This window comes from Alosa sapidissima, chromosome 5 (genome assembly GCF_018492685.1).
Source record: "Alosa sapidissima isolate fAloSap1 chromosome 5, fAloSap1.pri, whole genome shotgun sequence".
In the NCBI taxonomy this organism is placed as follows: Eukaryota; Metazoa; Chordata; class Actinopteri; order Clupeiformes; family Clupeidae; genus Alosa; species Alosa sapidissima.
This window is the reverse complement of record NC_055961.1, coordinates 11,368,752-11,391,940: the sequence shown is the minus strand read 5'-3', so window position 1 is coordinate 11,391,940 and position 23,189 is coordinate 11,368,752. Positions and strand designations below refer to the sequence as shown.

General features: G+C 42.2%; 3 protein-coding genes across 4 annotated transcripts; 1 reads left to right on the top strand and 2 right to left on the bottom strand.

Annotated features, from left to right (window-relative positions):
* Window positions 1–41: 41 nt before the first annotated feature.
* On the bottom strand, window positions 42–18,088 carry si:ch73-362m14.4 (wiskott-Aldrich syndrome protein family member 3). The gene is made up of 9 exons (XM_042093272.1): window positions 17,658–18,088; window positions 12,169–12,372; window positions 11,099–11,233; window positions 9,945–10,098; window positions 9,051–9,168; window positions 5,092–5,267; window positions 4,261–4,512; window positions 3,614–4,005; window positions 42–2,945 (listed from the first exon to the last, which is right to left on the bottom strand). The coding sequence occupies exons 2-9, from the start codon at window positions 12,299–12,301 to the stop codon at window positions 2,788–2,790; spliced, it is 1,518 nt and encodes a 505-aa protein (XP_041949206.1). The 5' UTR covers window positions 12,302–12,372; window positions 17,658–18,088; the 3' UTR covers window positions 42–2,787.
* Window positions 6,907–8,467, top strand: LOC121709699. 2 transcript variants are annotated; one of them, XM_042093286.1, is made up of 5 exons: window positions 6,908–7,220; window positions 7,480–7,551; window positions 7,654–7,773; window positions 7,875–7,928; window positions 8,037–8,467. In XM_042093286.1, the coding sequence occupies exons 1-5, from the start codon at window positions 6,959–6,961 to the stop codon at window positions 8,408–8,410; spliced, it is 882 nt and encodes a 293-aa protein (XP_041949220.1). In that variant the 5' UTR covers window positions 6,908–6,958; the 3' UTR covers window positions 8,411–8,467. The 2 variants fall into 2 exon arrangements, with proteins under 2 accessions (XP_041949221.1, XP_041949220.1); XM_042093287.1 differs by lacking the exon at window positions 7,654–7,773 and having other exon boundaries at window positions 6,907–7,220.
* A 1,488-nt stretch (window positions 18,089–19,576) lies between the features above and the next one.
* c5h17orf49 (chromosome 5 C17orf49 homolog) lies at window positions 19,577–22,410 on the bottom strand. The gene is made up of 6 exons (XM_042093289.1): window positions 21,978–22,410; window positions 21,747–21,841; window positions 21,522–21,623; window positions 21,018–21,244; window positions 20,786–20,887; window positions 19,577–19,842 (listed from the first exon to the last, which is right to left on the bottom strand). Exons 1-6 carry the CDS (start codon window positions 21,996–21,998, stop codon window positions 19,778–19,780), a joined length of 612 nt encoding a protein of 203 aa, XP_041949223.1. The 5' UTR covers window positions 21,999–22,410; the 3' UTR covers window positions 19,577–19,777.
* Between the last annotated feature and the right edge of the window lie 779 nt (window positions 22,411–23,189).

The window sequence follows — 23,189 nt, the reverse complement described above, 5'->3', positions numbered from 1 at the left end:
GTTATATCTTTCATATTTTTATTCATTTTAATACATGCATACTGATTGAAAGCATATCTGATTTCATGTAATAGATATGTCACTTGATGTATGCCCAAGTTCATTGTACAAGCAGTGTTACAAAAAATCTATACAACAATGGATTGTAAAACACATCGATACTGTACTTTATAAACCACAGGACATATGACTCTTCATCACAGACTCAGATGCAGGGCCTCTTCTTTTGTACCCAGGGTACGTCTCACATTTCAGCTGAAGGGGCTGAACACATGGTCAATGTGTAGCTTCCAAGTTAATAAAGTGTTTGGGCACACAATGGAAATGAAAACAAAAAAAAAACATAGAGGCTTAGAGATCAAACACACAAATACACACTGATGCGTATAATATGTTTGACATGCTCCCTCTCTCTCTCTCACACACACACACACACACACACACACACACACACACACAGTGGGATCAGATCTATTGTCTACACAGTATATGCTTGAAGGGAGAAATCAACTGTTACAGAAGTAATAAAATAACATGGCAAAGTATTCCCCATACAGTCACTATCCACCATATTTTTATAGAGTTATGAGAAAAAAACAACAAAGGATTTTACTCACTGTTAGTAAGGGTATCAATATTCACCACAACACTGTCAACAACAGAGCAAAGTTACAAACGAAAAAGCCTTTTTTTCATAAAGAAAAACAGAAGAAACGGAGGTGTTTGGCTGACAGCTATAGTATGAGTTAGTCAACAGTCAACCCTACAAATCGCTGTGTGTTACATAAAAGCCAAAGGGTAGCTAAGCCACACTACTGCCTCTCCCATCCAACATCAACCACGTGCAATATATTATTCAACAATGGAGTAGATATCGAATAAGTCCAAAATAAATGGTTTCAAAGGCCCAAATAACATTTAAATCGCCTTTCGTCTAAGACAGATATATTGCACATAGACTATATTTTATAAGTTCACTGGTGTGATGCTGGTGAAATATTAATCATTTTAAACCACTCTCATAGTAATTCTTTACATAGAGCAGATATATCTTATTGAACTAATACTGATTAAGGCTGCAGCTAATTATGATTATGTAATAATTATGATTTCAAAATTACCGTATTTTCCGGACTATAAGTCACACTTTTTTCATAGTTTGGCTGGTCCTGTGACTCAGGTGCAACATATATATATTTATATATATGTTTTTTTCCTCTTCATGACACATTTTTTGACTGGTGCGACTTATAGTCCGGAAAATATGGTAGATGTTAATAGAAGGCCACTTTGTCTCCTTTATTTTGCACTTTTCACTCCAAAGGAAAGCACAGACCAGTGAGAGCAGCTGTGGCGTGTGAGAAGCTTCCCTGGCTCACAGTATAGTGAAGAGATCACACAGGGTTTGAGGTATATGTACTACTGATATGACGTCACCTGTTTGGTTTTACACAGAATGCGAGAGATGGGCTCCAACTGCGTTAGTACGGCAACTGCCCTACACTGGTCTTTTGTACAGATGGACGAGACTGCTGAATGCAACAGAACTAATGGTCTACTCCCAACGGTGCCAAGCCCACCCGTCTGCCATCACAGAGAGACCCAGAAACACAATGAAATGCTATTTGAACACAAGCTTCATTCTCACATCTCAGTGAAATACTCTTCTCCATTTTGATCTGGTCTGTCTTGATTTTCACTAAGGATAATCACCCTTGTGAAGGGTATATACTATCCTAATTAAAGTGAAGACAATTCCATTCAAACATTTATAATACTGCTAGAGCTGAAGTAACTGGAATTTGACAGATTGATGCTGAGCTAGCCAAACCTTTCATTTAACAGGAGGCCAACAGACTTCAGAGGGTGAGTCTGCAGCTGTCACTGTGAGTGTGTGTGTGTGTGTGTGAATGTGTGTGTACCGGTAGTCACAGATTTAGGGTCCCAACGCGGTAGCGCTATATCACAAGAGCTGGACCACAAGCAAATACAGTAGGGCACATTATGTGTTCACGGACTGACCTGTGCAAATGATCCGACATTTCGGATTTCTTCTACTGGACTCTGGACCACGGAGGGGTACCAATAAAGGAGAACACAAAGCTTTGGCAGTGTCAGTTTTCAAAAAAGAAATGATAAATAAAACATCAAGTCAAACACACACTCATCGTTTGAACAAAGATATTCTTGGCAACTGAGGAATAAAACAGTTGGTATGAATGTTTTGTCATAGTTGCTTGATGCAGATACTGCAGACTGCCTTTCTGTGCTTACTTTCAGAGTGCACACCTCTCTTCATCTCTTTCTCTCTCATCACTCAATCTTTCATTGTAAGACCACTTCTATGTTAATGATTGAAATACAATATATTAACTTTGGGAATTGATAGATAGATAAACTATTCAAAATGCACATATACATTTTTTACTATTACACTAATTTAAATGCAGGATTTATACTGGTCTGGTAAACTCTGTTCTGTCTGCATCATCTATTCTACCTTTCTTTTTCTCTTTCTATAACTCTCTGATGTGCTTTCTCATATTCCCTTCTTCTCGTATATGAATGTTGGTGTGTGTGTGTGTGTGTGTGTGTGTGTGTGTGTGTGTGTGTGTGTGTGTGTGTGTGTGTGTGTGTGTGCAGTGTATGTCTGATTTCTGAAATAGCAGCAGTGTGTAGGTTCGGTAACATCCTCCTCTCTTCCGACTTCCTCTCCATTCCCCGCATTCCTCCCAATACTCCTCCTCCTTCTCCTCCTCCCATTACTCCTCCTCCTTCTCCTCCTTCTCAGTCTGACCACTCGTTCTCCTCCGGCTCGGAGTCCTCGTCGGACTCGCTGTACTCAACAGCAATGCGTCGTGACAGGATAGTGGCCACATCGTTGGCCACCGGCTCCTTCTTGGCCTCCTGCTCTCTCTGCTCCTGGACCTTACGCAGCTGGATACCTGTGGGACAGCACGGGTGTCACATCCACATTCACAGCACAAGTGGAGAGCAAACATAGTTCTTCTTTTTTTCACATGCACCTTTAAAATGGAGGCACATATTAACATCACAGGTGTAAGCATCATATTTAGATGAGAGGTATTAATGTCACTCAAAATCGGTGCAAAGACAATTACAATGTGCATTTAGAGTGTGCAGCTGTGCCATGACTATGCATTTCATCACACGCCAGGAGTGTGTAGCACATAAGGACCATGTGCAACACATCAAAGCACATTTCTGTTCATATGTATTTAACTGTATACTCCATCCGAGTTCACCAATCCCTATATCTTGGGACTACTTCAAGAATCTCCAGAGTGCTGCTCTTCACTGGGTGCTTGACTAGTATAATCATTCTATGTTGTTTTTTATGTGTTTTAATTATTACTTTTAAAACACTTTTAAACTATTGCCATTTAATGTTTTTATGTACTATTATCTTGTGTATTTTATGTTTTCTTTTTTTATTCTTTACTTTTTAAACTATTCTTTGACTATTGCCCTTCTGTGCTTTTATTTATGCTTTTTATTAGCTTGTGTTTATTTACACATTGAATGACCTCTGTGTACGAAATGCAAAATATAAATAAAGTTGACTTGACTGTCTTGCCCGCCCCACCCTTACCTCTGCGGATGGCGGCCAGCAGGTCGCTGCGGGCGTCGCTCATCGGGATGAGTGGCACCTGGCCCTTCCTGGGCAGCGTGTCCCCGGCGGCTGGGTGGGCCAAGCGGGCAGGAGATGGGCCGTGGGTGGGGGGACCGCCCGGAGGGGGTGGAGGAGGGGCGACGGGGGGACCGCCCGCCATGGCCGGGTGCGAGGGGGAGGGGACGTAGGAGGCAGGGGGCGCGGGGGGAGGGGAGGGGCTGTAGGGACGAGAGATGGCCGCCACGGTGCCGGGCGCCAGGGTCGGGGGGCCGCCGCCGGCCGCGCTGTCGAAGGCCGTCTGGGCGGAGGGGATGAGGGGTGGGGGAGGAGGGGGAGCCGGCGGGACGAAGTGCTCGGGCATCTGGTGACCACTGAGGGACAACAACACAGAGTGACAGTAGGGTTAGCAGGAGAACAGTAGGGTTAGCAGGAGAACAGTAGGGTTAGCAGGAGAACAGTACTGCCTGTATTTGTATGCAATGCATGTTCTTGAGAGGAACTCTCAATTTAGCTTTCAATATTTTTTCTTAGTTTTTTTATTTCACTCATTCTCCTAGTAGTAACGACTCCCATGTAATCACTGCATCACAAATAGTCTGCTTGATATTCTGATAGTGAGTACCGACCTGTAGTCTTTGGCGGCGGTGGGTCTGGGCCCGTTCAGTGCCTGGTCTGTGGGCGGGGGATGAGACGGCACACGGCCCAGAGAGTGCTGACGTGCCGCGCCCGAAGCTGCACCCGAGGCAGGGGGTCGGTAGGCCCGATCCAGAGACTGGGTCTGCGTAGGACCCGAGTCCTTCCCGTCTGCACCGGGGCCGCTCCCCTCCGGCGGATGGTTGGGGCTGGCCGGATAGGAGAGCTCATCTGACATGCCAGACCTGAAAGAGGGAGAGACATCGATAAATATTCCTCTTTATGATCTAAAATTATTAATCAAGTGCTAAATTCTAGAATGTACTAAGCTGCACAACATTAAACAAATACCATAAGCATAAACATAGAACACTTTGTGGTGTCTGCAGAGTTCTCATTCTCCAATAGGGGGCAGCAGAGAGAAGAGAGGTGCTGCTCTTCTGGGCTTGTTCTGTATTGTTTGATGATTAGTTCAGCTAGCATACAGTACAGCAGTAAAATAGCAACACAAATGTAGTACTGGCAGTTTAAGTAAAAAACTCAAAATGATTGTTGCAGTGGTGGCAACACCAGTAGTACCAGTGACAGAATTAGTCAGAAGTACCACAAAGCACATTAACACCATATCTGATATAATGTAATATTTCATTCATCAATACTGCTACTCATACACATACATGACTCCATGTGCTTTCCACAGCATAAGCAATATACTGTCCAGTGATATGAAGTGATATGAAGACGGTCATTTAGCTATCATAAACAACAGGAGGCCATATTGTTTCCCTAGTGAGTGCGGTCAGTCTGGGCCAGGTGTAGCTCACCTGTCTGGAGAGAGGGAGCCCTCAGAGGACATGCCGTGGTAGGGCGAGGGAGTGAGGCGCGCGTCGGGGCGGAACTCCTTGTCATAGGCCAACACGTTCCACTCCTGCCTGCGGTTCCGAGCCTTCCGTATCTTCTTCACCTCACGGCCAGGGTCCTCCTGGTGCTTCTGCTCTTGCTGTGGGATTCCAAGTGGTCAAATGTAAGATTCCAACCGGGTATAGACCGGCCACAAGGAAGTCTATACATAGTCACATTACATTATAGCACTTAGGACTAAGTTAAAATTCATCAATGAGAAACCTCTTCATTTACATTGCACAGTCAGTTTCCATTCACTTATTTTACAATAGAATTTTTCATCTCTGGTAAACATCATAGTATCATTGATATGAAGCTGTACAGGTACATGAAACAGATCCATGAATGCAAGGTTTCCAATATCTCTTGGTAATAGCATTCCTGTTTATTAACGCATAATTAACGTTACGTGGCTACTGAAGGGATACTGAAAAGGCACTTAATAACACGGTCCAGATGTAAATACACCTCTTTCTAGACCAACACAAAAGTCCCTTTGTGAAGAACAATGGCAGAGCTGAGTCAGAGGTCTGTTAGACAAAAGTCTGCTCTCTTTGCAGGTGTGACTCAAATCCTCCTCCATCGGAACATTCAATGCACATATACACTGCATTGCACACTTTGTAAATCCGCAACATTATTTGAATGAATTACAACCTGAAGCAACCACTATAAGAAAATAGTATTTTTGTCAATGCTGTGGCTTCAGTTCTGACTGGGCAAAAAAATAAATGTGACGGCTACAACTGATGTAGGCTGACATCTGAGTACATCAAATAAATTATATAAATGTCATTGCAAATCTGATGACCAAATGCCTCCATGTGCAAAACAACAGACTTGCTGCCTCACACACGGCTACACAGCCAAAATGTGACAGGAGGTGAGGACTGCTGCCATACCATCTGCACCTGCTAACATCTCAACACGGGGAATGCAACCAAGACAAGCATGCTGCATGCATGCATGCATGCAGACCCAGCAAGAGAGAGAGAGAGAGAGAGAGAGAGAGAGAGAGAGACAGAGAGAAAGAGAGAGAAAGAGGGAAGGGAGGGCTAGTGGAAGGTAGGCATGTCATATAGTGTGTGAAAGAGTGAAAGAGAGGGAGAGAGAGAGAAAGGGGGAAGGTGTAGTGCAGACAGGATTATTTTTCAGTTTCAATTCATCTCTTTCACCAATCTCTTTCTCATTTGAGTATTAATGTATTAACACACTATTTCCTCCCTCTCTATATAAGTCTGTCCTTTGTGAAATCTGCCCAGAGCAGGATTATAGGTTCTTGCACTGGAAGACTGGAAATGAGCGAAGCATCAATGCTGATGCTGTTAACAGGCAAGAGAGGGGGCTCCACCAGCATCTGAAAAAATCACTGGAGAGGAAAATAATTTAAAGGAGCACAATAGAAGAGAAAATGCAGAGAAAATGCATATGAATTCAGAAGAAGCACACAATGAAGAGAAAAGAGGAAAGTACAGTAGCAAGAAAGCAAAAGTGTGTGTGTTTGTTGTACACCACTTTGGGCAAAAGCATCTGCCAGGAACCATAACCATAACCAACTATAACCATAACCGATTGTCAAAAAGAAAATCAAAATGAGTGAGCTTGGCTCTATAGAATGAACATTCTAAATCCTTTGTTGCTGCTCCAGATTTATCGCTGTGACAACTTGGAATGTTTATTTCCAGAACTCTGAAGATTCCATTCCAAAATGTACAAAATAGAATTTTCAGTGAATTCCAAGAATCTGCTCAGTCTTATTAGACACTTCAAAGCGAACAGGGGACAAAAATGAAGCTCAGCGAACTTTTCGGCTGCTGTCTACCGGTCCGAAGGAAGAAGCACAAGAACGAGAGGGTTGACACCAGCAAGAAGAAGCTAAAAAAGGAGGCTAAGCACCTCAAGAAAGAGATGGCAGGTAGGAGGAGAATGGAGGACCTTAGGATGGACATCTCAAAGGTGCAGGAGACTGTAGTAGTGTCTCTGGACGAGGTGAAGGATGGGCCTGCAGTGAGATTTGAAGGTGAAAATGCAGTGATCGCTATCCACCATGGTAAGTTAACTGATGCTAGGCCCTCTCATACACTGTATCATACACTTTAATGTTGTAAAACTCATTCATTAGAATCTTTTTTTTTTTTTTTTAGTATATTTTTTGGGCTTTTATGCCTTTAATGCGACAGGACAGTGGAGAGTGACAGGAAGCGAATAGGAGAGAGAGCAGGGGTGGGATCCGGAAAGGACCACGGGTCGGGAATCGAACCCGGGTCGCCAGCGTGTGGTTAGAATCTTTATTTTATCTCTCTCCATAGACCTGATTGAGTCATCTGCCAACCGTGGGACACCTCAGATGGATGAGGGGGGCTTCAGCAAAGAGGACTGCAGTAAGTATCATATTTTTAGATGGTTAAATAAAGTTGAAATGGACACCTACTCTACATTTTAATGTTGACAGACTCACTAATTACAATCATCTCTGTCCACAGACCCAACCGAGTCATCCATGGACAACGGGACACTTCAGCTGGACAAGGGAGGCGATGGGAGCCCATCTCCACTGCATGTTGATGGAAATGGTGATCAAGAGTTCAGCAAAGAGGACTGCAGTAAGTATCGTAATTTCAGATGGTTGAATAGAGTTGAAATGGACACCTACAGGTACATACAGATTTACTAATTACTATCATCATTTCATCTCTTTCTACAGACCCAAATGAGTCATCTGTTGACCATGGGACAGCTCAGCTGGACAAGGAGGATGGTAGGAGCCCATTTCCACTGCATCACTTTTTCAGATGGTTGATTAGAGTAGAAATGGACACCTACGTTTTGCAGTTGTCCGACTAACTAATTGCACTTGTCTCCACAGTCCTAAACAAGTCAACTGCAGACCACGGGACACTTCAGCTGGACGCGGAGGGCGGTAAGAGCTCCTCCCTGCTGCACGGTGATGGAGACGGAGCGAGCCCTGTGCCTCGTTTGAAACTGGACCAACCTAGAGTCGGGAAGGCCACACCTCAGCCCGGTGTGTGGTGCACGGCTGACACCCCTGAGAACAGAGATGTGATGGAGGAAGAGAGGAGGAAAATATTGCAAGGATTTTTCGAGAGGAAGGGCCTCACTACCCAGAATGCAACCACGCAGGCCACACTGATCACTGAGGAAGAGAAGTACAAAAACGTATTTTCATACGTTTTGTTAGTTGTGCCAATAATTGTGGCACTTTTGTGGTGTTTTCTTTAAATACTTATTTCTTGAAAGGGTATTTTGTTTTATCAGAATAAATTTGCTTTCCTTCAAGGATGGATTTTTTTTTTCTTATTTGTATTCATTGTGAGACTAGAGACTTTTTAAATACCTCCTATTACTTAACTACACCAAGGGAGATAATAAACATAAAGGGTGCTGTACGTGCACTATGTGTGAGAGAGAGAGAGAGAGAGAGAGAGAGAGAGAGAGAGATTGAGAGAGAGAGAGACAGAGAGAGAGAGATTGAAAGAGAGAGACAGAGAGAGAGAGAGAGAGAGAGAGAGAGAGAGAGACAGATGGGCGATAGGTAGAGGTGGGGGGGGGGTTAGGGCATGGGAACAGCTTTATTTACAGGGAGGGATAAATTAGCAGGTGCACAGTCAACAACATACATGTACACATGAGTGCACACCCACACATAGGCACACACACACACATTTTTCTTGGCTTGAACAGTTCATGTTCTGATACACACACACACACACACACACAAACATGTTTCCTGGACTGGACAGTTCATGTTCTGATTCACACACACACACACAAACACACACACACACACACACACACACACACACACACACACACACACACACACACACACACACACACACACACACACACACACACACACCTTTTGCCTCCTCTTCTCTTTCCGTTTGTTCTCTGTGGCTTGCAGCATTTTCTCCTTCCAGAGGTTGAAGAAGTAGGAGGGATCTGTGTAGAACTTCAAGCCATCCTTCTTATCATCCCTGGCAAAGAACACATCCTCGTAAGTCTCAAATCAATTAGTCTATAATGCAATTTAGGATGCGAAATGGGATTCATCCATCATGGTAAAAACAAAAGGTATTTCAACGTGGAAGGAAAACAGATAAAGTGGTAAAATAAAACAGGTAAAATGTCTCAGAGCAACATCAGAGGAAGCAAAGGATGAAGTCTTTGAAACGACCCCACCCTTTCTGAGCTCAGCTCTCAGACATCTACTTCACCTGTATGGGGTGAGGATGTTGAGAGGTGGACGCTTGTCTCACCTGTATGGGGTGAGGATGTTGAGAGGTGGACGCTTGTCTCACCTGGGGCAACCGTGGCCTACTGGTTAGCACTTCGGACTTGTAACCGGAGGGTTGCCGGTTCGAACCCCGGCCAGTAGGAACGGCTGAAGTGAGCAAGGCACCTAACCCCTCACTGATCCCCGAGCGCCGCTGTTGTTGCAGGCAGCTCACTGCGCTGGGATTAGTGTGTGCTGTGTGTGTTTCACTAATTCACGGATGGGGATAAATTCAGAGACCAAATTTCCCTCACGGGATCAAAAGAGTATATATACTTATACTTATACCGTAAGGGGTGAGGATGTTAAGGGGTGGACGCTTGTCTCACCTGTAAGGGGTGAGGATGTTGAGGGGTGGGGCTTGTCTCACCTGTAAGGGGTGAGGATGTTGAGGGGTGGGGCTGTCTCATCTGTAAGGGGTGGGGCTTGTCTCACCTGTAAGGGGTGAGGATGTTGAGGGGTGGGGGCTTGTCTCACCTGTAAGGGGTGAGGATGTTGAGGGGTGGGGGCTTGTCACAGCGGTGGTACATCTCCAGGACTGAGTTGAGGATGGAGTTTCTGGACACCACCTGCTGGTCCTGTATGATGGAGCTCCTGAAGGCCTTCCTCATATTGATGTCCTGCAGCGACACTGTATAAGAAATGCATAGTTCACGTAGCATAATTATTATAGAGCACCTTATCACAGGGTGCACTTTGGTAGCTGAAAATGAAGCTAAGACAATAAGTATTGTTATGCATATTAATTATTATTAAGGCTTTTCCACAATATGTCACTGGAATGTGGAAGATTACATTTTGGTCAATCTATTCTATTTGACCATGTCCTTTTAAATGACCTTATGGACACATGTGGTCAAATGTCTATGGATGAGAGTCACAGGTACAGTACAAATTGGAAGGTGAGCACTAAGACCCTGCAGGGCTGTTGCTTTCCTCTGTGTGTGTGTGTGTGTGTGTGTGTGTGTGTGTGTGTGTGTGTGTGCGTGTGTGTCTATGACTCAGCCCTGACTCAGACACGTTCTCAGCGGCAGCTGCCCCCATCCGTCGCTACCACTACAGCTAGCGTCACCACCGCGGGAGCGACGCTCAGCAGCAAGCCTCTGAATAATACATGTCTCCATGATACTCCCTCTGTTTGGCCACGATGCCTCTGACAGTGCCCATTAGTTCAGCTCACTGACACGCGCTCAGCTCACCTCTGCTGAGGAGCACACTGTGCCAGGAAGGCCAGGCTACGCATGTGGAGTGTAGTGTGCACAAGTGTGAGCACATGATACACACTAACATACAGGGGCTTTTATGCACTATATGCATCTGGCTGAATTGTTTATATGATGAATTGTTTGTTACTGGGTACAAAAACATACCTATTTTTCTTTCTTTCTCTTTCACTTTCACTTTCACTCACACACACACACACACACACACACACACACACACACACACACACACACACACACACACACACACACATATATAGGCTACACACACAAATACACAATCAGCCTTACATACATGTTAGACTGATAGACTATCCATACAAGAGCCTGTAGTCTGGACACACACACACACACACACACACACACGCACACACACACGCACATGCATACGCACATACACACACTCACCCTCCTCCACTGTGGAGTCAAGTTGTGTTACTTTGACGGCCAACTGATCAACTCTCTCTTGTAAGCTGTTCATTCGCATGTAGAAGCTGTTGGCCTCATTGAACAGCTCCCCAAATATGTCTTCAGCATGTCTACCTGCAGTCACAAACATACACAAATATAGTTTATATTAATATACAACAACCACAAGTACAAGCTACACACAAGTAGCAAGTATTTACACAAAAGCAATTATGTACTTAGGGCATAAGTATACAGTAATACGCATGTAAGACTATGTAAGACTATTTATCATTGAAGTCTGCCTGACTCAGGAGTAATATTGAAGGGAGTGTGTGGGTTCTACTGACTGTTGACGTAATAGCAGGAAATGAGCCCTGGGACTTTGTCTGTTTAAGTTACACTTGAAGACCTCCAAGCTGCTTAAGGCACTAAACTACTCCAAAGGATACAGTGGTGAAAATGAATGAATCATTTTCAAGTTTCAAGTATCTTGTACTGCATGTTGAATATCTATGAGGGATTAAAAAGTAATGTTAAGAAACTACAATGCTGTAGATGTTTGTTTACAGCATACTGCATATACTAGTGTGTATCTGTCCCATACTTGCATTTTGCCTGTGCACCAACAGAAAGTAAAGATTATAACAGTGGGTCAAATACTAAATCAATTGCATAAAAAGTTCATGCAAAAGTATGCTGTACCTACCCTATTACAAACTAGTCACTGTACAAAACAGGGTGGACAATGAAACCATGTTCATAGGCCAAATAAAAAGTATTGTAGTGGTAGTAGTAGTTTAATTGAGGTAGTTCTTCATGATATAACAGTGTCACCTCATCGTGATTGGAAATAACTTTGGATTGCTTACAATTGAGCTCAACTGCTCAATAGGTAGAACACAAAAGCAGAAAGAATGGAGGTTTCAGTCGTATTTGAAATGGAATTGTCTGTCACAGAATGTAAAAGGCTGTAAGGATCGAGGGCCTCAGCCCTATTATCCAAACAAGTTAATTTAGCCTTGTGTAGTTCAACTTTATCCTACTATATCCTATAAAGCTCTGCTTACTCAGACCCCCTAGCTGCTTGATGATGGCCGCCAGGGTGCTGTTGGTGACGCATTCCAGCTCGCTGGTCACCCCGTCCGGCAGGGCCCGTCGGCACAGGTGCCGTGGCTCGATGCTCCTCTTCACCAGAGGCATGGCTGCCCCCTCTGAACACACACACACACACACACACACACTAACAACGGCCAGGAGAAGGGGGCGGACACCTGGAAAGAGAGAAGAACCAGTTCAAAGGTCAGAGTTCAAAGGTGAAGGGGTCAGCATCCAGGGTGACTGTGCCAGTCTATCCTTCAAAGAGATGAGTGGCAGAGTGTACATATTGTGACAGACTAGAAAAGAGTGGGGTCGTCATGCCTAAATCTGCCCACTGCATTTGTGCATGTTGAAAAACGCTCATAAATTATCAAAGTTCTGCATCATCCACTAGTGATATCCACTAGTGAAGTAATCATTTCAGTCAAGGTTGTTTACAAAAGAAAGCTTCCATGTTAAGAAAGAGAGAGAGAAAGAGAGACAGCAAGGGAGAGACAGAAAGACAAAGAGGGGGGTAGAGAGGTGGAGTGTAACGAAGAGACAGATGACGGCATAGTTAGGTTGGGGGTCGGTTGATGCCAAATGGAAGATGACCCAGTGAAATATGAGGTCAAGCATCACCCCCTGCTGAACTGGGAAAAGGCATTGTGTGTGTGTGTGTGTGTGTGTGTGTTGTGTTTCTGTGTGCAAGCGTGTGTGTGCGTGTGCGTGGGTGCCTGTGTCTGTGTCTATGTGTGAGTGCAGACACACCCACGCGTGTGTAGGCGTGTGTCCATGTGAGCAAGCAAATTCAAGCAGGCTATGTCATGTGCATCTCCATGTGTCTCTGTGTGAGCGTGAACATCCAAATGTGCGTACACATCATATGTATGTGCCCAGTGTGTATGCATATGTGTGCGCCTGTCTACGTTTCTCTGATGAACTCAGTACATCAGCCTAATAAGCTATGACTGTCCAGCCTCTTGCTTTCCCCACACAAATTTAATTCAGCCTGGCACACTGACCCCCGCACAATGCTGCGCACTCTGCCAATCAGTAAACTCGGACATCCTGACCAGTCTGTACTGTGTTGGTTTGACTTTTAAGGGTTACAGAAACAAAATGACAAAAAAATACAAAATAGGAATTACGTAAGCATAACAAAACATATGTTGTAATTAATTCTGAGTGCACTTTACGTAATTGAAAAACAGCAGATGTTTAGAGTGAAATCGTTGTCACGGGTTCCGAAAGTCTGGCGATAGAGTCATCTTCTACAGACAGTAGAAATTGCATTTTCTATAGGCAAAATATGTAGCCATCCTTAATCAACCAATCCTAAGCAAACAACCTTACTGAGTCACCATTAAACTAATTCTAAATCTATGTTATGTTTATGTGTACATCATGCGTACATATTTGAAAACTGCTGCAGTTGTGGACTTGTTTGTGTTGTGTGCATAGTGAATGTGAATGTCTCTCCCTCTTTCTTTATCTCTAGAACAAACGGAAAGAGAAGAGGAGGCAAAAGGTGTGTGTGTGTGTGTGTGTGTGTGTGTGTGTGCATGTGCGTGTGCGTGTGTGTGTGTGTTTGTGTGAGAGGGAGCGGGAAACACTGCACTGTCAGCCCCAGTCTAGAGGCCATTGCCATGGCAACCTCGCAGGCCCTTTCCCTCATGCCTCCGTGCCCATCGCCATGGAGAAGAGAGACGAGGAGCTTCAGTAGAGTAGCTCTGTCTACAGGCATCAGATCACCACGCACACACACACACACACACACACACACACACACACACAGACAGTCAAACTGATTTATGAGATGTTCAATATTACATACACAAGCTAAAACATCCATATACTGTTATCAACAGAAATAGAAAGAAAAAAATGAAAAGGACTATTTAAAAAATATATATATTCTGCAAGTATCAAGGGACCTTCAAACACTTTGCTAAGATATTTGCTCTTCTCTGAAAAAAGGGACAGATAGAGTAAATAGGGCAAAACACTCCCCTGGGCGATGGGCTCCTTTTCTGCAGCTGTTGGACTGGCGCTAAATTGGCATCGCTCTGCATCTGAATGTGCGTAAACAGCCTTGGGGGACATCACCCAGGGCAGGGGAGGAGAGAGGAGGCGCATGTGACAGGGCGACCTCATGCTTTGCCTCTAAGGCCATCGAGATGCATGGTGAGACGTAACCTAGCAACCAGCGGTCATGCCACGGATGCCAGCAGATACTGATGACAACAAGAGTTATTACCTGCCCTGGATCTGAATAGGTCCAACATACAAGGGTCCAAACAACCCTGGGTGACGAGTGTACCTGCATGTATTGTATCACTATGCTACTGCGGTCATTTGGTAGGTGTTACTGGCACAGTTTTTGTTATGTAAAATGGATGGAACTGATTTGCCCAAAATTCCTCATGTTAATTATGGCATATCCAAAAAACTACTTGTGACTATGCAAAAACAGCAAGTTCTGTTGTTACCATAGACTGTATATATATAGCCACACTGTCCAGTTCTATATATACAGTCTATGGTTGTTACGCTTGACAAAATTGTGATTATGATGTTTTGGACATTTCTAGGACTGCATATTTTCAAATCCCGCCTCCTAAATTTGAAGACCGCTGATTTATTTAGATCACTGCAGGAGGGCTCCCCTTATAGACAGTTTCTGAACATGGTTTCTTCCAGTTAAAATGGAGCTTTTCCTTGCCACCATCGCCTTACTGTTTAGGGAATTCAAGCTCTGTATAAAGCATCTTGAGACTATTTCAATTGGCATTGGTGCTATATAAATAACAAAACACTGGACTAAACTGAATTCACTACAGTTATTGAAGTTTTAAGATCAATACTTGCTGGTCCCATGAATAATAAGATTACTAAGATCATTCAGTCAGACTATAGACCTTTATAAAACATGGAAAATATGTACCAGTCAAATGAAGGCATTTGCCTCCATGGTGATTTATTTTAAATGCACTTCTCAACGATTTTAATCAAATCCCTTCACAGGGGGACAAGGCTGCAGAGAGAGACACTTGTGGAAGGAGGAGAGAGAGAAACCATCATGTCTACTGGGAGCTACACATCCAGCCTCCATAGTCAAGAGGACTCAACCAACTAATGAAAGGAAACCATGGCAACAGTTCGGCTGTGCTGGTGGTACAACGAACTTGGCTCGTTTACAAAATAGTTTTACATAATCTCTACACAGGACAAGATCCTGGAATGTGAATTAGGGATGGCATTCCACCATGTGGCATTGTACTGCCTAAACCCTTTTAGTTCTGCCGTTAGAAAACGAAGAGGAAGGCTATTTCCAGTGCCTCATTCTAGAGCTTCATTTCTGAGAGAATGCAAGTGAGAGAGTAAACAGTGGATGGCTCTGGATTAGGACAAACAGACTGGACAATTTGGAAAATAAAGCTCCCCAGAGTGCACAGATGAGACAACACTGCCCAATCAACAGACTGTGAAAGGTTTCCAACTATATTTATACCATACTCAACATCCTACTCACACTATTCCACAATGACACAGCAAAAACAGATTTTTAAAGTGTTTTTTTTGTTTTTATTTATCAAAAATAAGAGACTAAAATGTCTTTGTGAACTCAAATGAGTTCCTTTGTGGAGGTAAGACGGCCTTACAGAGTGACAATCGTCAGGGCAACACTACACAAATTGGGCCTTTCTGACAGAGCAACCACAGAAAAAAGTAATTCCTCACCAAACCGCACATGACAGCCCACTGGACATTTGCTAATAATAATTTTTTAAAAACTCGCAGACCATAAGAATCGAAATCCAGATGGTCTGATGAAATGAAGATTGAACACTCTTGCCACAATTCTCAATGGTATGTGTGGTGGAACCCAAGCATCAGCCAGGCACGTGCCTCAAACACGTTAATACCATCCGTATAGTCAGATGTGATGGTGGCAAGATCATGCTATGGGGATGTTTTTCTGTGACAGGGACTGAGAGAACAGTCAGGATGGAAAGATGGATGAAGAGAAATAGTGTGATCCTGAGTGAAAACCTTTTTGAGTGCATACAATCTCGGGCTGAGGCGAATATTTACATTTCAACAAGACGACTACCCGAAGCATGGGCCTATTGCCAAGAGAACACTGGAGTGGCTTCGGGAAAACTCTGTGAAAGTCCTCGAGTGGCCCATTTAATTTTTAGATGAGTCTGAAGTATAACAAAGTGTAACGATACATCTTTGCTTCAGTATGTTTATAATATTCTGTATTTGTTCAAACTAATTTAGAGATTTAGGAACAAGAGAGAGTTTAGCGTTGAGGCTTTTCAAGGAGATCACATTATTTCCCTGTGTTGTCACATGATAAGTTCAAAGTGGGTATCAGATGAGGGTCAATTTGAAGAAAGCACACATCTTTTGAGAGATGAAAAATTAATGTACAGATTTTGCTAATTGCTTACATATATATCCTGAAGATAAATGCACATTGCTCAAAGTATATTTATGAAAGCCCCAAAATTAAGACTATTTCCTGATTATCCACTTGACTATGTGTGCTTCAATGAGGGTTGATACACCAGCAAAACGACTCCTGATTCAGTGCATTGTTTATGCAGTCAGACATTATAAAACAGCAAATAAATAACATTAACATTCAGTCCAGTCAGTATTCTGCAAATTAATAGACAGTTTTTAGTGCCTGAGGCACACAGCAATTTGCAAAAGATTTGAATTTGAAAACCGCACACACACACACACACACACACACAATAATCAAAATAAATGTCAGTCAAAATAAATGTCAGTCATTTGTTATTTTGCTAATTATTTGTTGCAATTGCTACATGAGCTGCTTTACATCCAAGAACAGGTTTCTCTAAACTACTCCATACCCCTTTTCTTAGAAGAGAGGCTATTTTCAATAACAAAAAAACAAAACATTTCTCCAGGTTACACTGAAAGTGAAGATGTGAGTTAGAATGACAACACTAGTGGTGGTGGCGCGTTAGACTGACAAGAATCAGTGCATTTAGTAGGGTCTATTACCATTACGTCACTCGCTCCTACTGTACAGGCATCCATGTGATAAAGAGCTGCGTCGAGAACAGGTGTAAGCTCACACCACAAGTGCAAACGAAACTGGCATATTCCACAAGACAAAACTGTGCAAAATTATGAAAGTCATCCGTAAATCAGCTGTTCTTTTATGATAATTTAAATACAATGAAAAAAAGCTAACAGTTGCAATGAATCCGCTTCACACACTTAACAATGACCTGGCGTTACGAATCGCCCCCGCCATCTCTCCAAACTCTCATTTTCCCCTCGATGCAAAGGTATCACCGTTCTGTAGAAGTTACCCTAACATTGAACCAGATATTGTGTTTCCATGTTTTGACCCATGTTTCAATGTTCTGCCAGCATAGACGTGGTTGTCATTTGCTCAGAGATAAAATAGTGTGCAGCATGGACTTACCAGCGGTAATTATCTGGCTTGATTTGTTCTGTAGTCTGTGCACGCCCTCAAGCTGTTAGTAGCATAAGTTGCGAACCTTGACATACGTCAGAGACCAAGTGCGTTAGCACACGGCGCTTCCATAATCGATGACCTATTGAACACAGACATGCAATGGTGGACAGCCGTGGTGCTGAAATAGTGGCTCTACGTCTGCATGAGTGTTGTCTTGATAGCGTAGTCTGCTCGGCGAGCGCTCTGCAGCAGCGACGCCACAGCGCATGCGTCTGCATGATTCACGGACCACCACCCAGGGCATTGAAGACGCAACCAGGCATGCATGACTACGAGATAGCGAGGAAGATAGTTGTTTTGGGGTGAAATTGACCGCTCACATCCACGTGACGGAGGCATCCGAAATGTTTTGTTATCCTCACTGACTAATCTACCCGACCCATATTGTGTCAGGCAGAGATTTTCTGCAAAAATATTTCACTGTTGAAAACCAAGAAAGGGGGTGTGTCATTGTTGGTAGATGTCTCCCTAGTAGAGGGAAGACTGCTGTTGTAGTTTATCCGAAATTTCTACCCAAATACATTGCATCTCTTGTTCCTTAGCCTTTTGGAAAGTGTACACTCAAAGCTCATTTTCCATCATATCCTAGACCTAGATGATCATAAGCCAAGGCAGTTTTAAGAAGTTGCCAATACCCAATGAGACTAGGGAAAAAAGCAGTCTATTCAAAAGATACATTGTCTGCATCTTAGTCTTTGCATGTGTAAGGCATTCTTGATACAATTAAATAAATCAAATATTCATCACCAAAGGTAGACTTTTTACTAACAGTAATCAACGCCCCAGAGTAAAAGGGGATGTTAGTTTTCTGGTTTAATATTGTACTGCCCATGTCAATCTGAGCACTCATAAACTCTCTGGATACTCCTGCTAACTTGGCCTCAGATACCAGTGTTTACCAGTGGGCCAATTCCTTTCCCCTCAGTAGTGGTCATACACAGAAGTCATGAATGGATGGAGTTAGACAATTCTTTAACATGAATCTCAAAACAGAAGTTATTAATGCCCCATGTGTAGCATCCACCTGAATAATGCGAAGGTATAAAGAGCATATTTTGATCATCTGAAGGGAGGATGTCAGGAGTATTTTGGGGGTAATGTGAAGGAAAAGGGAAATGTTCAATGACTTTGGTTCTGCTGGTATGTCATTATTTAGCGGAATTATTATATTTGTGTATACATGAGTACCCAGTTGTGCTGTTGTAGAATATTTATAAATTGAAAATAAAGGAAGTCAACAGTTTGCAGAAGAATGGCATCCCTATATAGGTCATCAAAAAAATAGTTTGTTATTTTGATACCTCAGAACAGTGTCCATGCAGAGACTATTCTTACTTCACATTATAATAAAATACTTGTTTAAAAAAAATAAAAAAAACACACAGATGCACCACCATGTCTGCCCTGATATCATCTGAGAAGGACAACAAAACACTCATTTTCCAGTTTGGATCAAACACGCTTCAGTCTCCAAAAATTAATAAAGTTACTAGAAAAGATAGCTCTCTATCTCTATTTGAAAAAACAATTCACATTCACAGATTTTTAAACTGTTGCTAATCGTCACATGACTTGTTATAATATAACTTTCCTTTTCCAAACACCACGCTGTCCCGTTGGTTCTCAGTATGTGCATGATCCAAAAAACTGTTTAGAAACTCAAAAAATGGTCGCACTCCAAAATTGTTTATTTTTCATAATTTATTTTCACTTTCAGCAGCAGGGGTAACAAGTGTTTAGGCTGAAACATTTGTTACCCCTGCCCTGCTGCTAAAAGTGAAAATAAATTAGCAAAAAGAAACAATTTTGGAGTGCAACCATTTTTTGAGTTTCTATAATATAACCTTAAAATATAAGAGAGTGAAAACAGTCAGAAACCCTGAATGAGGCATTTATTTTGGTGAGTGCATTTTTCTCTCTCAAAGGGACTATAACTAAAAACACATCTAACAATCTGAAAAAGACACAGTACTGTACAAAATATGAGTAATGGTACTTGACTTTGGTCAAGCCCAGCACTCCTGACGGTCTTCTATGCTTGGGAGGCAAAGGAAGATTTGGTTGGGTCAGCGTGAAAGCAGGGGCAGATCACTGGAATTCATAATCAAACTCGAGTCCAAATTCAGGCTCTCTGGAGAAAAACAAAGGGGTAGACAAGAGTTGTAATGATGTACACTATAAACCAGATTTAATCTTTTGCCTGTCACATGGACATTTTCCATGCAAGACATAACCAATGACAGATCGCATCTTTAAAACATATTTGCCTGCAGTGTTTCAGTGTTCAAAGACTTGTGTCTCAGATGTCTGAAATCTAAACCACCACGAATCATTTGTGACGCACACCCATTCTGTGGTAGTGGAGATTCTGCTGGTTTTATACCGTAGAGTGATATAAGTATATAGGAATATAGGTGAACATATGCTCAACAAGAAATGATGTACTAGAAGTAGAAAGTAATACTGATGACTCACTAGCAGCTATTAAATGCATGTGCAACTTAAGACTAGTAAAGAGTATATATAAAAAATATATAGTGCACCAATGCTATAGTTAACTACACTACTAGTCAAACGTTTGGAGACACTTAGAAATTTCCATTCCACTTCATTATAGACAGAATACCAGCTGAGATCATTTGCATTGTTTTTTTAACTCAGGGCATCAGTTTTCAGATTACATTATGTGCTTACATAATTTCAAAAGGGTTCTCCAATGTTTTCTCAGTTAGCCTTTTAAAATCATATCAGATTAATAAACAGAATGTGCCTTTGCAACATTGGATGAATGGTTGCTGATAATGGGCAATGTAGATATTGCATTTAAGATCAGCCATTTCTTTCTACAACAGTCGATAACTTTTTTGCAATTATGTAAGCACATAATGCAATCTGAAAACTACTGCCTTGATTAAAAAAACAAAGCAAATGATCTCAGCTGGTATTTTGTCTATAATGGAGTGGAATGGAAATTTCTAAGTGTCTTCAAACTTTTGACTGGTAGTGTATGCAAAATTATCAAGTATAGTAACACAAAACCATTCTGCTTAAAAGGGCACTCTAATTTGCCTCACCTTGATCAAAGTTCAACTTCTTGGTGGAACCCTCTCCAAGACCTTCAATGTCCACCAAATCACTGTTCACGTCCGAGTCATTCAGAGCACTCAAAGTAACATCTATTTGAGTAGAGAAACATGCATGAGCCACTGAGCCAGGCCTTTCAAATTGGACAAACAATACAATCCATAACATTTCACCAGCAAGCATGTAGACCTTGTGATGTGTGAAACTGTTCCGTTTCCTCACCTGCTGTTTTTTGCTTTTTGATTGCGGGTGGCATGGGGGACTGACTCTGGAGGCCCGTGGTCACAACAACCTGTGACGTTGGCACGGTGATGACTGTGGGAGCCACGGAAGCAGGAGCAGCAGCCAAAGCCACAGTTTTCTTCACCGTCTTTTTAGGAGATTCAGGTGAGAGAGGAACTCTACTGTCTTCATATAGTTTCCTTTTCACTGTGGTCTTAATTTGGGCACTGCCAGGGGAAAAAACAGGCTTGTATATTAACAGTGGTTATTTCCATTGGGTAATATCAAAGGGTCAAAATCAATTATTACCTACATTACACATGGGCTTACACATTTAACACATTTTCTATACACCAATGACATTAATCGTCTACATTTTTCAAAGCCCTTGACAGTTGACACAATTACGAAAATGTCTAATATCATTGCTTGATAAATGATGAGATGAGAAGTGTACTTGCAGGGAAGTTAACAAAGCTGTAAAGTTAATTGAGAGGTCCTTACACTGTACGCTCCTTTATAACTGAACTGATGTTGTTCAGGTCATCGCCAAAACGCCTCACAGCTGCACGAAGCATCTCTATCTCCGTCTCTGTCCATTTGGCTCTGATGTACAGAGATAGAACAAATATGTGTGAAATACGATTGAAAGAGCGCAAAGATACTTCTGTTCCACAGTTTTGACCATTCATTACAAACATCTCGAATAAACAGAAGACCATAACCCACCCTGCAGGACTAGAATCGGATACTGGGTGCAGCTGCATAGTAAGCTCGCCCAGTTTAGAGAAGGCAGTACCTGCCGCTGAGAAGATTTCGCCAACCTTAGAGATAACGAGAAAACATAAAACGTCAATAGCAACGTCAAAGCAATACAATTAGTTAGCTACTAATATGTCCATAATATGCGTCGATGTTTCTTGCATGACAACCTTTAACGTTATAAGATTACACACTTACTTTTGCAGAGGCTGAAGTCATATTTATTCGTGCTTACTTCGAACTGGGTTTGTGGAATACTCCGTCGGTAAAAATGATAAATGCAAATGCCCTTAAAAATGTAAACACAATATGCTGAGCAAACAGCAGATTAGCGCACTATGCAGGACCCATTGGTAGCGCCACTGAAGTGAGGAGAGCCAATATACGCGGATAAACAATGGCTATGCTAACTAGCAAGCGAACTTCAAGCTTCCTGAGCAATAACTCAGGTTCACTTAGATGTTGCAAGTTAGGCTGCTAGATAGATGCAACTATAATGATTTTTAATTGAGGAAAGATTTTGATTTTTAAAATGTAGTAATGCTGTAAAATATCAATCGTCAAGACCCTTGCATACGCGAAGTTAAGATTTGCAATAAAAACTCCCCGTCGTCCTTTGCGCGCCTCTGAAAAAGTGATTGGTCAAGATTCTTCTTCTTTTTCAGTCAAGGCGATGCAAAACAGAGAGAGAAAAATACCTCCATCTAGAGGCTAGATTGTGTATAGCGAGTGTTCTGCTCCTCTGCTCCACATATATATACTGCTAAAAAAAATTTAAGGGAACACAAAATTAAAACCTTCAATCCTCTTCTCCATTCTCAAGCTACATTCACAGAATGTCTGACAGTTCTTGCAAAATAAAACACTCGCCTCAAAAGTTTTACTTGTACTCAGAACAGTGTCAGAGTACCGATCCAGTGTGAAGTGTTCCCTTAATTTTTGAGCATTTTTCTATATATATTAGATTAGATTCAACGTTATTGTCATTGTGCAGAGTACAAGTACAAAGACAACGAAATGCAGTTTGTGTCTAACCAGAAGTGCAAAAAAGCAGAAAAGTGTAATGTGATATAAAAAGTAGTTGAGACAAGACAAAATATATAGTGCAGTGTAGACAGTAGTATACAGTTGTTTTCAGAAGGTGGTTTAGATTATAAATTGAATATAAGTAGAAATAGATATACTCTTTTGATCCCGTGAGGGAAACTTGGTCCCTGCATTTATCCCAGTCCGTGAATTAGTGAAACACACTCAGCACAGTGTGCAGTGTATTAGCAGTAACTTTATAAGAGCAGAATAAATATGGCTATGTAATATGAACAATGTTTGAACAAACATGTACAGATATGTGCAATGTAGTGGCAGTACCATTATAGTAGTAGTAAGAACAATATAGCCTAGATAGGCTAT